The 16,192-nt window shown below is 43.4% G+C and overlaps 1 protein-coding gene across 1 annotated transcript in view; it reads right to left on the reverse strand.

The window, feature by feature from the left end:
- DNAH11 (dynein axonemal heavy chain 11) overlaps positions 1-16,192 on the reverse strand; it is a 339,985-nt gene that overhangs the window by 101,457 nt on the left and 222,336 nt on the right. Inside the window, 5 exon segments of the mRNA XM_064575180.1 lie at positions 3,267-3,368; positions 5,873-6,055; positions 6,677-6,820; positions 8,341-8,454; positions 14,040-14,186. Of these exon segments, the coding sequence (XP_064431250.1) occupies positions 3,267-3,368; positions 5,873-6,055; positions 6,677-6,820; positions 8,341-8,454; positions 14,040-14,186 (690 nt within the window).

The following is a 16,192-nucleotide window of genomic DNA, read 5'->3' on the forward strand; positions in this document are numbered from 1 at the left end:
CCCAAGGGTCAGGTCTTTCGCCCGCCTCCGTGAAACTAAGGCAGGCTAACTTGTTAGCTTGCAAGTAGCATCAAATCTTGGTTCCTTCACAGTTCTTGACAGGCAGGCCCTGGCCTCTCAGGTTCCAGAAGTAAATGGAGTGAGAAAGGAAGGCACACAGCCCAAGGGACCCAGCCCATCAACTACCCTGAAACCAGGGCTTGGCACACCTGAGTGTGTATCAGAACCACCTGGGGGGCTTGATAAAACCCAGATCCAGGGGTCCCCCACCACAATGTCTCATTCCGTCGGTCTGGGGTGGGGTCTGAGAATCTGTACTTCTAACGAGTCCCCCGGGGACCCTGCTGCTGCTGCTGGTCTAGGGAACACGCCTGGAGAACCCGGGGTCCCAACGAGAATGACTTCAGGTTTTCTTTATGGCCACCTTCAGCTCCTGTAGATTTGAGAGACACGCAACCTTTCTTCCACTCCAACTCGGCCAGCTCTTTTCCACTCAACCGTCACTAAAAGGCCACCTTTTAGCCTTACACTAGAGATCAAGAGTGAAAGGAACAAAAGCATACAGACCGGCACTGGGATGGAGGAAGGGCCATCACGGCGCAGATGCTGGTATCAGACACACCCCTCCTGTGCGAGGCAGGAAAGCAACAGGAGATGTAGAACCAGGAGGAAAACCCAGGAGGGAGGAAAACCCAAGAGGCTGCAGGAAACGAAGGCAAAGCTAGCAAACACTGTAATTTCACTTGGGCTCCAACATCCATCTAACCTAACCTAACAGCATCTAACCTAACAGCAACGGTGCAGAGGTACTTTGTCCTTGCCGTCACCAGCATGGCGGCTGCACAGCGAACGGAACCTTGGTGGGAATGGCAGAGACTCTGTTGCATTAGGAACTACTCTTCGGAAATCCATTTGTGGTAGGGGGATAGAGGGACCCATTCTTCATCAAGACATTTCAATTATTGCTCTGTCTTCTTTTCTCTGTGTCTGCAAACTTAGCTCTGAGGCTTACTGATAACGTGAACCTCTGCTTACACTGTGGGTCTCTGAAAACAACCGACAGGAACAATTCTATTCAGCTAGTTGCAGGCTGTGTCCAAAGGATTACTAATTTTACAACCGCAGAAATGCTTATGTTTAGGGTCCACATGTAGCTGGCACCCGCATCCCTTTTTCTATAAATTAAATTCATTAAATTGCTTACAACGGACATGAAGCCATTCACAGTAGATGGCAACTTTTTTAAGAGGCTTTGGTCAAGTTGACAGAGTTTTGAGCAGTGAAGGTAATTTTTCTAAAATGAGTATGCTTGCTCTACGTTTATCTAAATCAACAGTTTGCCTGTTTTTCTTTCGATAGTCACCAGGTATTTATTGAAGAGCATGTACGGTGCTGTAATAGGAAATGTGTGTGGATGCTGAAATGTTCCATACCTTAAGAAAACTTTTGGGGTTATTAACCATCTTATCAAAATAGCTGTCAGGAAGAAGACATGTTTTCATGATTGAAGAGTAAAATGGCCCCTGTCTCTAGAATGCATGAACTCTCGTCAGTCATCTTTATTCTTGTGCTCATGGTTCAAATTCTAGAGGATGAGGCCAAAAGTGGCAAAGTGTGGATCATATACCCAGTCCTCAGCTGGAGAAGGCAAAGGCATCTCTGGGAAAAGCCCTGAGTGTATCCAATGAGGAGGGACCATTTCCCCAAGATACATCAGGCTATTATCACCCCGAGAAGGTAGACTGGATCCTTGGGAGCCACAAATCACAAACGCCCGCCTTGAAAGGCAGCTGTTACAATCACTGTGTTACAGAAACAGAACCGAAGCCCACTTAGGCATTCCGTAAGTTGCCAGAGACGGACAGCCTCAGCACTCTGCCTGCGCTCCTCCGGGCCAGGCACAGTGGGCTCAATATCCTTCTTCTGGTTCGTTCCTCCTCCCCACCTGCCATCAGCCAGCCTGGCCTCCACTTCGCTCTCTCCATCACAGCTGCCCCTGCCTTAGTGGAGGCCCTACAGGGACCCACCGCAGGGCTTCGGACTTGTCTGCCTGCATCGGGACGCTTCCCTCCCTCCTGCCTCTACTCAGTTATTTAAAAGGTAGTTTAATCACACCATTAGCCTATTAAAATCTTTCAAAATTTCCATTTTCACTCGTCAGATAAAATTTAAATTCTGTAGCATAAAAGTCAAAGATGGTCTTTGCTCACCTCTGCCAGTTCATTCCTCGTCACTCTGCTACTCCTGACCTTCCCCCCGAATGCTCATCTTCCTTAGGGCTCTGGCCCGTTGAGTTTCCTCAAGTGCACCAACTGCTTCTTCCTTCTTTGTCTTTAGTCTTTGTTAGGAATACCTTTCCCAACTTACTTATCCCCAGGATTCCTAGGAAACTTTGGAAGCCCATGTCAAGTACAGCTTCCTTATGAAATGTTCTCTAATTTCTCCAGGAAGAATCCTTTTTTGTTGCCCCCTCACAGATATACATACTCACAAATGTACTTATAACCCTGCGCTGGAACGACTGGATAGATACATAGTTGTAAAAATAGTAACAATGACAGTATTTGTAGCTGATATTCTCTAAGCACTTACCATGTGCCCAGTTCCATGCTAAATTCTTTTTTTTTTTTTAAGATTTTATTTATTTATTTGACAGATTGAGAGAGACAGAGAGAGCCCAAGCAGAGGGAGCAGCAGAGGGAGAGGGAGACGCAGGCTGCCGGCTGAGCAGGGAGCCCGATGCGGGGCTTGATCCCAGGACCCTGAGACCGTGACCTGAGCTGAAGGCAGATGCTTCACCGACTGAGCCACCCAAGCACCCCTCCCTGCTAAATTCTTAATATTAATTACTCTCATTTAATCCTTATAACCCTATCTAAGAAGTGCACGCTATTACAATGCCTACTGCACAGATGAGCAAACAGAGGCTCAGAGCGGGGAACTAACTCATGCAGGGTGAAATCGTACATGATGCAGCCAGGATATCAATCCACGCAGTCTGACGCCAGAATCCTTGCCTTTAATCACCATGTGCTATGCTCCTCCTTCTACTACCAGGCCAGGAAAGACTTTTAAGTGCAGAAACCATCAACGTTTCTACTTTTTCAGGTCAGGGTCTGGCATACAGCAGAAAAGAGATATCTACTGAACGAGTACGTCAATGAGTGTATCGAAGAAAGCTCAAGCTCCTCTCTGCTTGCTTGGACTCAGACGTGACCCTTTCTGAGGGGGGAGGTACCATCTTTAGTGTTCCATTGGGCACTCACCTCAAGCTTCTTCCTGATAGCCTTGAGTTTTTCAGTAGCTGCAGCCAGTTCGAAGTTGGCTTGGGCTAACGCTTGCCGTTTGGGCTCCACATCACAGTACACCTGCAAATCCATATGGGATTTAACTCATGGGGTAATGAGAGGCAAAGAGGACACAGAACCATTCAATCCTACATTTGAGGGAAGCTTTGTCATTAAGATTTCTATCTCACCCGGCAATTTGGGTTTTATTTCTTAGCAATGGCACTACCCAATGGCAGAGCCAAAATTTGCACAGCCTTCCAAGTTCTGTCTGGTTGTTCACGATTGAGTCATTGATTCTGGACATGAGAGTTATAAATCCTTGCATAAAGTGCTATAGACATCAAACAACATTAAGATGCTACAGTAAGTCTGTCCTAAAATTTGGAGATAAACTTCCTATCATTAGAAACTGCAGTGGGCAGGAAACAAACTGAGTGTTGTTGGAGTGGGGGGTGGGGTGGGAGGGATGGGGTGACTGGGTGATGGACACTGGGGAGGGTGTGTGCTCTGGTAAGCGCTGTGAATTGTGCAAGACTGTTGAATCTCAGATCTGTACCTCTGAAACAAATAATGCAATATATGTTAAGAAAAAAAAAAAAGAAGAAGAAGAAGAAGGTAGCGGGAGGGGAAGAATGAAGCGGGGGAAATCGGAGGGGTAGATGAACCATGAGAGACGATAGACTCTGAAAAACAAACTGAGGGTGCTAGAGGGGAGGGGGGTGGGAGGATGGGTTAGCCTGGTGGTGGGTATTGAGGAGGGCACATTCTGCATGGAGCACTGGGTGTTGTGCACAAACAATGAATCATGGAACACTTCATCTAAAACTAATGATGTAATGTATGGGGATTAACATAAGAATAAAATTAAAAAAATGCAGAAAAAAAATAAAATTCCACATATAAGTGAAAAAAAAAAAAAAGAAAGAAACTGCAGTGGGGGGGCGCCTGGGTGGCTCAGTCGTTAAGCGTCTGCCTTTGGCTCAGGTCATGATCCTAGAGTCCTGGGATCGAGCCCCGCATCAGGCTGCCTGCTCAGTGGGAAGCCTGCTTCTCCCTCTCCCACTCCCGCTGCTTGTGTTCCCTCTCTCGCTGTATCTGTCTCTGTCAAATAAAATAAAAAAATCTTTAAAAAAGAAACTGCGGTGGGCAGGAACTATATAGCTCAAGTGGGGACCAAGTCTTGACTTTAAAGCAAAACTCAGTGTGGAGAAATTCTCTGAACCCAGAAAGGACCGTAGGAGATAGCCTCACAGTATTAACCGTGTTTGCACTTTCCAAACTTCTGCCAACTTTCAGGGTATGTTATCTGAACGGGTGGTTTGAGAATGTGGGGCACCCACTTTCTTCCCTGTTGGCGAGAGAGGAAGGAAAGGACATTTTCTCTTTTACAGAAAAACCACACAGAACACAGCCACTGTCTAGCTCCATGCTCATCTTTCTACCTATGGTGCAAAGAGAGCACAGGGGTCAGACATGTTCTTAGGGAGAGAGGCCATACGTCAACTACCACCTGTCCAAACACTTGCTCTATACAGGCTTCCACTGAAGAGATAGATCCATAGGGTCCCACTCCCGTGGGGGCCCCAACATAAAGGCTACAACCTGGTTTTATGAAAATCACTTTGGGACTGCCAGTGATTATACTTGGTATTTCCTCAGTAATTCTATTTTTGAATATAACATATAACCTTCCAAGAAAAAAAAATGAGATGGTTCTTCCAAGTTAAGGGCCATCCATTGTTCCCTTTTTACATCCAGCCATCTGCAAAGTACTGGCAAGACAGGTGGTAGGCGGTGAGTACCTGATAAATAAATGACTAAATGAAATGATCATCTCTATGCAGCTTGAAAATACAAACTTTAGATTAGACTGTAATACGGTCAGAAGGGTATTTGTTGTTAAAATACTAAAGCAAAAAAAAAAAAAGCGGGGGGGGGTACTATTTCCTCATCTCATTAAGTCTACAATAGATGGTGTCAATTTCTGCATTGAGAGCAGGGATTGAGTTGAAACATGAATTGAGACCTGCGGTTGCTTTGAGTCAATGCAAAATTAATATTTATTTATTTATTAAAATTTTAAAAAGATTTTATTTATTTGAGAGAGAGAGTGAGAGAGTGAGAGAGTGAGAGAGCGCACAGAGGGAGAGAGGGAGAAGCAGACTCCCCGCTGAGCAGGGAGCCCCATGCGGGGCTTGATCCCAGGACCTGGAGATCATGACCCGAGCCTAAGGCACACGCTTAACTGACTGAGCCACCCAGGGGCCCCGCAAAATTAGTATTTTAACGTAAAGAAATATAATTAATCTACCAGCAAGTTTTTATCTAATCAAATCAAATTAACTGCTATTTGATCTATAGTAGCTGGTCACTCTACCCTAAAAGATAGTTTCAAACATTTCAAATATCCTCCTGTGTAGAACTCTGTTTAGTCTGACACTTTTGGATCTCATTCTTAGAACTTCATCTTATTTAGGTAATTAAACTTCAAACTATTTTACTTTTTTTTTTGCCACTACAGAAATTAGTATCTTGATGGTCCTTGCGAGTAACAGCGATACCCAGCGGAGTAAGACTGATACCTCATAGAACTTCACGATGTTGATGACCCAGGCACACAGACCAGCTGCTGCAAAGGATTTGGTCCGAATCAGGCTTGGATTGAACTCCGGGTCTTTCAAATACTGCTCATTTACTACTTTTAGACAGTTCTCTGGAATGTGCTCTTTGTCATAGTTAATTAACGCTTGCAAAAAATCATCAACCTGTAAAGCAAAAAGGCTGATTGCAATGAACCCATTTTGGCTGCAGAGAAAATTCCAAGATCAAAAGTTAAAACCAGCTTTTAGGACTCACATTACAAAGGCAAAATTGGCAAGCTGCATTTATCCTACTGTTTGACTTGTTCAGTCTTTATGGTATGAAGTAAGAATTAGCAATGGACACTTTTAAAATCTCTTCTATCCCAGGGTAAAATATTCAGTCCCCACACAGGAGCCATTCACATTTTGAAGAAAAGACAGAAAAGAAAAGGAAAAACACCTACCAAAAAGCCCCTCTGCCTCACCTTCTTGGGCATTAGTAACATTTTTCCAGCATAAGAAATCCATGTAATTTTCTCCCTCCTACACTTAACCGCTTTCATCATTTTGCAAATAATTAGCAACCTTCTGAGTGCTGCTAGTGTTGACTTAAGTATGCTGTGACACCAAGGTAACCCCCAACTTGGCAAACAAAAATTGTAAGTCTAGAGCACACGCGGTAGATTACACTCGACGAACGCAAAGACGATTTCCTCTGGTTTGAACACCTTTTGCCGTCAAGCAGGACCATGGTACGAGGAAGAGCAACTGTGGGGATTTTCATCTTGCCAGGCTGTCTGATACCTTTCCCATGAAGACTCTAGCTGCTTTCCAACTCCGGTCTTTAGGCACTCTGCCCCGCGGAGCCAGGAGGACCATCACGGCCGCGGTAACATTGGTAACGGCATTCGGCGGGTTGGGAAAGGCTTTCAGCTCAGTGAGATTGACCTGAAGAAAAGCACAGCCACACTGAAGGGCAGGCAGGTCTGGACAAGAGCCGGGAAGTTAGCAAGCTGGTCATTGGGGGCCTCCTCCCTCTTCTTGTCCCACTAGTCTTGGCTTGGCAGTTTTTGTTCCCCACAGTGACTCCATCTTGGGACCCCAGGAGGTTCAGTTCTCACCGGACACTTTCCTGATGCTCTGGAAGCAGCACTGATTTTTTTCGCTTCCCCCAAATTCTCCATCTGCTATGCCGGTCCTGTGGAGCCTCGCTCACCAAACCCGGGGAATTTTATATACCAACTCTTTGTGTTCATGGGTTCTATCCTACCTATGTAATAGATGTGCATTTTAACCAGGCCCTCCCAGAAACATCATCCCTTGGTGGAGAGTCTCTTGGTTTTGTTTTTGTGCACAAGAAACCTCTTCGATTACTCTACGATGACTCTCAACTGGGAACATGGCCATGTAGGCTGAACCTATTCTCTGCATAACTCCCTAATCTCCTCTGGTCAAAATCTTGATTTACCCCACAGTTGGTATTAATGTTTGTATGAACTACAAGTATTAAGGCAAGTACTTTGAGGCAGGAATTACTATCTTTGAGCAATATATGTAAGTTCATGATACAGGATTTACAAAACTACTTCCTGTGATTATTTCATGAGCTACCTAATATACTCTTGCTTATAAAACCCTATCACATGTTCAACCTGGGTGCTTCTCCCGCTGTCCCTCCCCCCAGCTCATGCTCTGTTTCTCACTTTCTCTCTCTCAAATAAATAAAATCTTTAAAAAAAAAAAAAAAGGAAAGAAAAAGAAAAAGGACTTGAATTATTTCTTTGAAGGGCAGTTGGAGTCTGGATCCTTTACTCTTTGAGGTTGAATCTTAAGAACCTCAGGCCTGGTTATTCCCCGGGATACTCCCCAGAGGCCTAGTGGAACCTGAGCACAAAACTAGCTGCAGACTCCTAAAATACAGTGCCCACAATTCCATTTTTCCTTATAATACCCTTCTGACTATCACACATTATTTTCTCTTAGGGGAATTTGAACGGTCAATGAGGTTTTGCTAATAAGCTGAAGCTAGGGAAAATGATGTGGGCCAAACCTAGGTATCTCTGTTCCTAGCGCATTGTTCTTTTCATGAGGATCTCTCATTAATGCCCCTTTTTATATCCCCAGGAAATAAAGAGTCTGCACTTAGTTCCTAAAGCAACACACAATACGAACAACCGGATTTGGGCCAAATCCAGCAGCTAACAATAGAGCTGCCTCTCATGAAAGTATAAATCCCACGGTATTGGAAGTATTCAAAAGGAGACTGCTTGTTGCAAGGGTGTGGAAGGACAGACTCCCAGATGGGAAAGGAAGTCACACTATTAATGATGACCTCAAATGCTTGTTCCCACTTTAATATTTCATGTCTCTTTGGTTGCATGGAATCCACTCTGAGTTCACTTATTCAAACTCTGAGAACCTTTAAATACTATGTGGAGGAATCCCACGAGCCAGGCAATCGTCTTTACCCTGTTGAGCGTGTTGAGTGCAGCCGTTGCGGCCACGAGCGCAGGCTCCGCCTTGAGTACGTCAACCTCACACTCTCTCTGTTTCTGGGACACTTCAGTCTGAATGGCTGTCACCTAATCAGAGAGGAAAGAACACAAACCCGCAAACACACATCGTCACCTTGGATATCGCTACTGAACAATGCAGGCTGACTCCGATGCGCTGCTCAATCATTCCTTCATCTTTACTTTCAACAGGTGAGGAGTCTGTCCTAAGGATGAATTTCTCTCAGGCACCGTGTACACACAAAGCTTCATATATGCACAAAATACACTCACAAATCCCAACTCAAACGGACTCAAATATTGAAGTGCCCCAAGAAGGGCTTTGACTAATTCAATTATAAGGTGCTAATAATAAATTCAAGACTGAGTGATTCCTGAGTTCTTCCATTTTCTTTTCTTTTCTTTTTTTTTTTGCTAGTCATTTTTGGCTTTATTTTTGTGTTTTTAAAGTTTCTTTTTTTTTAAAATTATTATGTTAGTCACCATACAGTACTTCATTAATTTTTGATGTAGTGTTCCATGATTCACTGTTTGCGTATAACACCCAGTGCTCCATGCAATACATGCCCTCTTTAACACCCATCACCAGGCTACCCATCCCCCCCACCCCCTTCCCTCTGAAACCCTCAGTACAATGGAGTATTACTCAGCCATCAGAAAGGATGAATACCCACCATTTGCATCATCATGGATGGAACTGGAGGGGATTATGCTAAGTGAAATAAGTCCATTTTCTTTTTGAGAGTGTCCAGGCTGGCTCAGTAACATAGATAGAAAATATTCTTGTTAGAAATCCCTATCTAATTTTTGTTTACATTTGCCCAAAAGCCACGTTGGCTGTTCTTTAAGAATAGATGGGAAACTTTTTTTGTTCAACAGAAGATACTGCGCTTTCTGTGTATGCTTAACCACCAATCTAATTTTTATAAAGACTAATAACCGGTGTCTCTAAGGACCTGATAAGAAACTAGCTAGGGTAGCCCAGTTCTGTCTTCGCAACACGCCAATCACACGGATGTGCACCCTACTGTCGAGGTCCAGTGGCTCCTCTCTCACGCCAGACAGCGCGCTGCATCCGCCTCCTGAAGTGAGCATGTATGTTATGCCTATAGGAAAGCCATGCTGGTAAACCCAAACCAAGACCAAATGAGAAGCTTTGGAGTTTTTACCCTCCTCTTCCTCATAAGACACATATAAAATTCAAATGGCCAGATGAGTCAATTTTGATCCTCAGCAGAAACTGGAGGTCCAAAGCTGTGGCACTGGGCACTGAGACCCACTCACCAGGGGGCATGGCTTTAGGGATGGTGACTGGGGCATGTAATGTGTGAACAAAAGTGCATTTCTTCAGATGTGTCTGGAATGAACAGGTTTAACTCTACCATAAATTTAACAGTGCTTACAACAAATTATGTTGTCTAGTACAGCTTTATTAGCGGTAACTACCATTATTCTGATTAACCATTATTTTGCTGTATACTGTAGCTTTTATGAACATAAGTGGTTCAGGGTAGAGATGTGATCTCCTGCCAATCCGTACACAGCCACCGTTAACGTAAACGACCCTGAATGCTTACTGAGAACTACTCCAACCCCCTCGGAACTGCCAAGAATGGACCATGAAAATTCTAAGACTAGGACACCGTTGGTGTGCTAGTTTCATCCGCAGATGAAAGGGAGCGGAGAGGTGAGTGAGTGAGTTCGTACCTCAGGGGTATGTACCTTCCATAAGGATACACTCAATCTAAAAATGCTGTTTGCTACCATTTATAATAGCATCATTTTAAATTGGTTTCAAGGTCACAGAGTTTTCGTACTAGAACAGTATTTCTTTTGAATGCTGTTTCGATGAGACTGGGTGTTGCTATTCTTCTCCATCTGACTCCCTTACCGTTCACAGAGTATTATTCGTTTGGGTAATCTTTATAACCAGAGCAATCTTGAACATTAACAAAAACCCACAAATGAAAATGAAAAAAATACCCTAGGCTGGTCAACTTATTTCTCATTCCCAATTCCCTCTGCGCACTTTTGTTCACAGATCCTATGCCATAATCACCGTGGGGACTGCGCCCAGTGCCACGGTCAGGACACTCAAAGTTCTGCGGAGGACGAAAACTTAACTCCTCCTGGCCTATTCAAATTCTAAGGTACAATAATTTACATATTTCAGGTGCAATGATACTCGAGTGGGAAAAATGCTTTGTAGATCTTAGTGACCTGATCAGCCTCAGTGTGCAATTTCCTCTGCCCCATGGCTCCTGGGTAGTAGTCAGCAAGGTTCAACTTGGGGAAGGAGGGAAGAGCTACACACATCACTTGGAATGTGTGCTTTTTCTTGACAGCTGTCTGTTAAAGCAGAGTTTTGGAGATACTCCCATTCTTGGATACACAGAACTTTTCTACTCTCTATTCGGTCAAAAGCTCCTTGCAAATGCTTCATGAAATTTAGTGACGCTCACACAGAGAGAATTAAGTAGCAATAATGGCTTGTTATGAGCTGAAGTATATCCACCTAAAAATGAATATGGTAAAGCCCTAACCTTAGTATGTCAGAACATGACTGTATTTGAAGACAGGCCCTTTAAAGAGGTGATTAAGTTAACATGAGCCTGTTAGAATGGGCCCTAATCCAGTCTAATGGGTGTCCTTTTAAGAGGAGAAAATCTGGACAGGCACGAGGGACACCAGGGAGGTGTGCACGGAGAAAAGACCATGTGAAGCCACAGCGAGAAGGTGACCATCTGCAAGTCAGGAGAGGGTCCTGTCTTGAGAGGTTCCTCCCAGAGGGAGAAACCAAACCTGCTGGCATCCTGATCTTGGACTTGCAGCTTCTGGAATTGAGAAAAGAAGTTTCGGCTGTTGAAGCCATGCAGTCTGTGGTATTTTGTTCTGGAAGCCCGAGCAAGCTAAGACACTGCTCTCATCTGCCTTCAGACCATAGGAAATCCCAGACGATCCTTCAAAATCCAGCCATTCCCACATTTAGAAAAGAAACACATAAAAAACTGAAGACCGGGCGCCTGGGTGGCTCAGCTGGTTAAGCGACTGCCTTCGGCTCAGGTCGTGATCCTGGAGTCCCGGGATCGAGTCCCGCATCGGGCTCCCTGCTCGGCGGGGAGTCTGCTTCTCCCTCTGACCCTCCCCCCTCTCATGCTCTATCTCATTCTCTCTCTCAAATAAATAAATAAAATATTTTAAAAAACAAACAAACAAACAAACAAAAAAACTGAAGACCGCTCCAAATCAAGGAGGATGTCCAACTTCTGAAGAGATTATATTAGCCCCGCGATGTGGAAGGTACTTTAACTCATGAGGATTATACTCAACAAAGAAAGCAGTGTGAAAGGGATCAGAGGATCCTTAGAATTTGGAACTGGTAAGTCAAACGAAGATGCAAGAACTAATTTTCATAGGTTTCATGGTGCTTGTGTTCCTTGGTCACTGCCGGTCATGTCAGTGGCTTGAATGGCTCTTGACTATTTCAGGAATCTGAAGGAACAATTTCAACCTGCTGCGCTACAAGGGTTGTCAAGATGCATGGGAAGGCGGTCAATATCTGCTTAGTCATATTAAATATGGCAATGTACTTTTTAATAACTTCTCGTGTATTAAGCCTCGAGATCCCAACTTCATAGGATCACAGTGCCCACCATAATATACCCATTTAATAACTGCATACAATCCAGTACATTGCTGAACCTATGATAAATGTGAACCTATAGCACATACTTGATATTGATTAGTTCCTTGACTCGATATACTCAATAAACTCCTTCTATGACCAATTTAAAATAATTCATTCCACCATCACCTCGATTTGATTTTTATCTTAGCCCTAATCACTAACCCAAAGTATCTTGTCCCTTGTCTCCTGCCAGTCTTTTCCATTATAATGTAAGCTATGTGAGGGTGCCTTGTAGGTCATATATGCTCAAGAGCCTAGAATAGTGCCAGGCCAAAAAAAAAAAAAAAAAATTGCTTGGTATCTGCTACTGATAAATTAAGCATCATGGGTAAAGTGAAAATATATTTCTTTGTATAGGTTAGATATAAAAATAGTATTGTTGGGGCATCTGGGTGGCTCAGTCGTTAAGCGTCTGCCTTCAGCTCAGATCATGATCCCAGAGTCCTGGGATCAAGCCCCTCATCGGGCTCCCTGCACAGTGGGGAGTCTGCTGCTCCCTCTGCCTGCCACTCCCTCTGCTTGTGCTCTTTCTCGCTGTCAAATAAATAAACAAAATAATTTAAAAAAAACAGTATGTGTCTTTTTCATGTTTGAAGAACTTCATAAAACAACCAGTCAGATGAGTTCTCATTTGCTAGAACATTTTTTTCCTTCTTTGCAAGGATGATTTTGCCTTAGGAATTCACGTGCAGAATGTGAAAATACTTCTGGAGTATTTTAAGATCTCTAAAAGGTATTTGTAGAGATAGGTTATAATAGAACAATTACCAGAACATCACTTATTTATGTAATGCTTGAAAAATACCCTTGGGTGGAAATGGCTCGTGATAGTCACATCATATGTGATACCTAATCGCTTAACATAATACACTTTTTAAGGATATCCTCTGCTTATCTGAAACTCAATAGAAACAGTTATTGCCAGAATTAGGAATAATATGCCCATCAGCCATGCCAAATGTAGCTTATCTTCAACTTTAAAAACAGTTTTTTTTTTTTTAAACTATTCAGCGTTTTGATTTTTAACATACATTTCAACCGTTTAGTTGTGCAAGCGACACATAAACATGCTCAATACCTATTAGAAAAAAGGGAAAAACAACTCAATTGTCTATGGATGAATGGCAACCCCAGTGGAAAGCTCAAGTCTTTCTGGCATCATAAAAACAGAAGAATAATGGCATAAAAGCTACTGATTCAATGGCTACAAGTGTGGTATAATTTATAATTTTTCATCAACTAAGCCCTGATTACAATCTTTTGTCTAAAATGAAAGAATTTGTCTCAAAAAACATATTCAATTCTTAAACAAATAAGATGCCTAAAAATGAAATACCTTCAATTTGTGGCCAAAGTTCTGGTAAAAGAAGAGGACAAAGAAGTTATTTCAGAATTGCCAGTAACCCAGGTACAAAGAAAGCAGAACCTATATAATCTTAAAAGTAATTGTTTCCAACAGTAAAACGCAATACAAAATGCCAGGGCCCTCAACTGAATCAAAAAGAACAAATTTGGCTTAGGATTTAATAATCAATTCAAGTTGTATTATTAAAATGAAAAATCTGAAAAACCATCTTGCAAAGTGATGGAATGGGCTTTGTTAACAATTGAGTTGTTCAATTTGCCTAAAAACTGAAAACCTTTAGAAACCTCAGAGGTGACTTCGTGACCTTTACTGTATTACAAATCAGCCTGATGTTCAAGATCCACATCCATTATATGCTTGAATGAGCTCAGTATTTATTGTTCTTGCGTATCATTAAAAGAGCTAAAAGGGTGGGAAAATGCATAATGTAAAGAAAGGTCAAGTGGTAATCATGGTGTGAAATGCTGTTCCATGTGTAACTATAATAATTCTTTAGCTTTTATGCTCCCTGGAGAGAAAGTTGTTCAAAATTGTTCACCTACAAAGGTTTATTTTGTGCTCAATATAGCTCAGCGCTCTAACTGGTGGAATGAGCCTGACCTTTCGCTCCTCAGCGTCAGCAATGGCCTTTTCCCGGCTCGCTTTCTCCGTCTGGAGCCCAATCTTTGTGATCAGAGCTTCGGCATCATCATTTCTCAGTCGCAGCTCATCTTCTTGAGAGGCCAGTCTGGCTTTCAGATCTGCCACCTGAAGGCAAAGTCGGTATGTGGAAGCAGCTTCCGTCCATAAACAACAAATAGCAGGCACGGCTTAGTTTTGGTTAAATGAGCTCACAGATGCCTACCAGTCTGCATCTTTTCCTTCTTTCTACCCTGTTCTGACGTCAGGCCCGTGTGCAAAAATACAGCCCCATTCCCCCCACCCCCCTCCACAGAGGAACACACAGAGTCCTTGTTTCCAGGGGTTTTCTGACAATGGTCATTTATGCCGGCACCAACTAGACATGTATCTTCTCCACCCAGTCTGTGTAGTCAGGGCCGTGCCAACAGCCACGCCAGCCAGAGCACATGTCCCTCACAGCCCCGGGTTTTCTGGTCCTGCAAAGCCCAGGCTCAAGACAGCAGAGGCCAGAGGAAGACTTGCTTGGAAAGACAAGCTGGGGAAACTAAGGCCTGCACTCTCCCCCAGAACCTCACTAAAGGCTCAGAGAAGCTGAAGGCATCAGGACGCCCTGGCTGTTAGCTATCAGTTTATTTAATCCATTACTTACTTCGATGGAAATGCCCACAGGTCTCATCTCTTCCCACAAAATAAGAAACAGTCCTCTTAGCTTCTTCCACCTCATACAACATTCAACTTAGTACCTACTACAGAAAGACAAACCACAAGCGCCCCGTGGGGATCGGCTGGGCTGTGCAAAGCCTGGTGAGTATCCTGGGTGGGTACTCCTCCTCTCGGCTCCCCAACTCAATAGCCTTACTCAGCTCTTGAGGAACTCAACTCTTTCTGAGGCATCAACAAATTAATCTGCTCTAAAGAATGATCCTGCCCTTTTAGCGTTCAGAAGGTACCACTAGGTTCCTAAGTGTGAGGATTGTGTAAAGAAAAGCAGAAGTGCTGGAAAACAAGATCTCATTACTGCGGCCGAGGACTCCTGTAACCCCCACCTCAACACAGTCAACTTGCCCTTTGCCCAAATGACACAACTACTACTCTTACTGCTACCTGTATGATTTATTACAGTTTAAGCTAAGATGGATTTTTTTTAGCCTCTCTGTGAACTCAGGGTAATAATGCACAGTGATATTTGCTTGTCTGTTCCCTTTAGCCATGTGAAACTTGTCGTATATTAGACTATAATCAAAAGAATCATCCAAGAGACTATGAGGAAACGGTTATTTCAAGCCCTGACTTCAGTTTCTAAGGAAGCCGTTAGGTCTGAAGTATCTAGTGACTCAATCCCTGGAGGCGAAGCCTTATCTATGAAGAAAAGGTCACGAGGCTATCTTTGATGACCCAAGCTGACATCTAGAGAGGAGATACGTGGCTCTAACAGGAATTTATGGCTTTATTGCAGTGAATAAACAAGGCTGAGTTTTAGACACATATTTCAAATGGCATGGATATTCTCCTCTGAGTAATTACTGAAGGCAGGTCCGTAGAGGACGCATGCTCCAATATGAAGGCGTTCTGTTCCACACACAACCTGATCTTATATATTATAAGGCTTTCCAACTGCCCACACAGGAAACTATGCTTCCTTTCCATAATCAATAGAAATTTTTAGAACTCTTAGGGACATATTAAATATTCCAATCACTCTTCCGATATTGAGAGCATTCCATGCACTAATACCTAATGAAAAGAAATCAGCAGTAGTCCTTCAATGAAGACTTCACGTATCTTCTTCTTAGACTTTCTGCCTATTGTTTCTAGCCAAGGGGAAATGAGGAGACCCAAGCAGCCCTGAACTTGGCAGACACCCTGAAGAGCCAGTCCCTTTCTTTCTTTCTCTCCACCGCCTCTTCTTTTTCCCTATGGCTGAGAGGCTGCCCCCAAGAATGCTGCTCTGTTTTTACATTCTGAGCTCTGTTATTTGGGAAGGGAACACTAAGTGTGACACCATTTTTTTCCTTGCCAAGGGCTGGCCCACCAGTATGACCGTTCAATTTAGTCAACGCTATCATTTCCTGGGGCAAAGTCAAGGGGTCCAGTTTGGGACATTATTCAAAGGGACATTAATGCTCTGGGAC

This window comes from Mirounga angustirostris, unplaced genomic scaffold, assembly GCF_029215605.1.
Source record: "Mirounga angustirostris isolate CCGP_5_RB_7025 unplaced genomic scaffold, mMirAng1.0.hap1 SCAF_12, whole genome shotgun sequence".
Lineage (NCBI taxonomy): Eukaryota > Metazoa > Chordata > Mammalia > Carnivora > Phocidae > Mirounga > Mirounga angustirostris.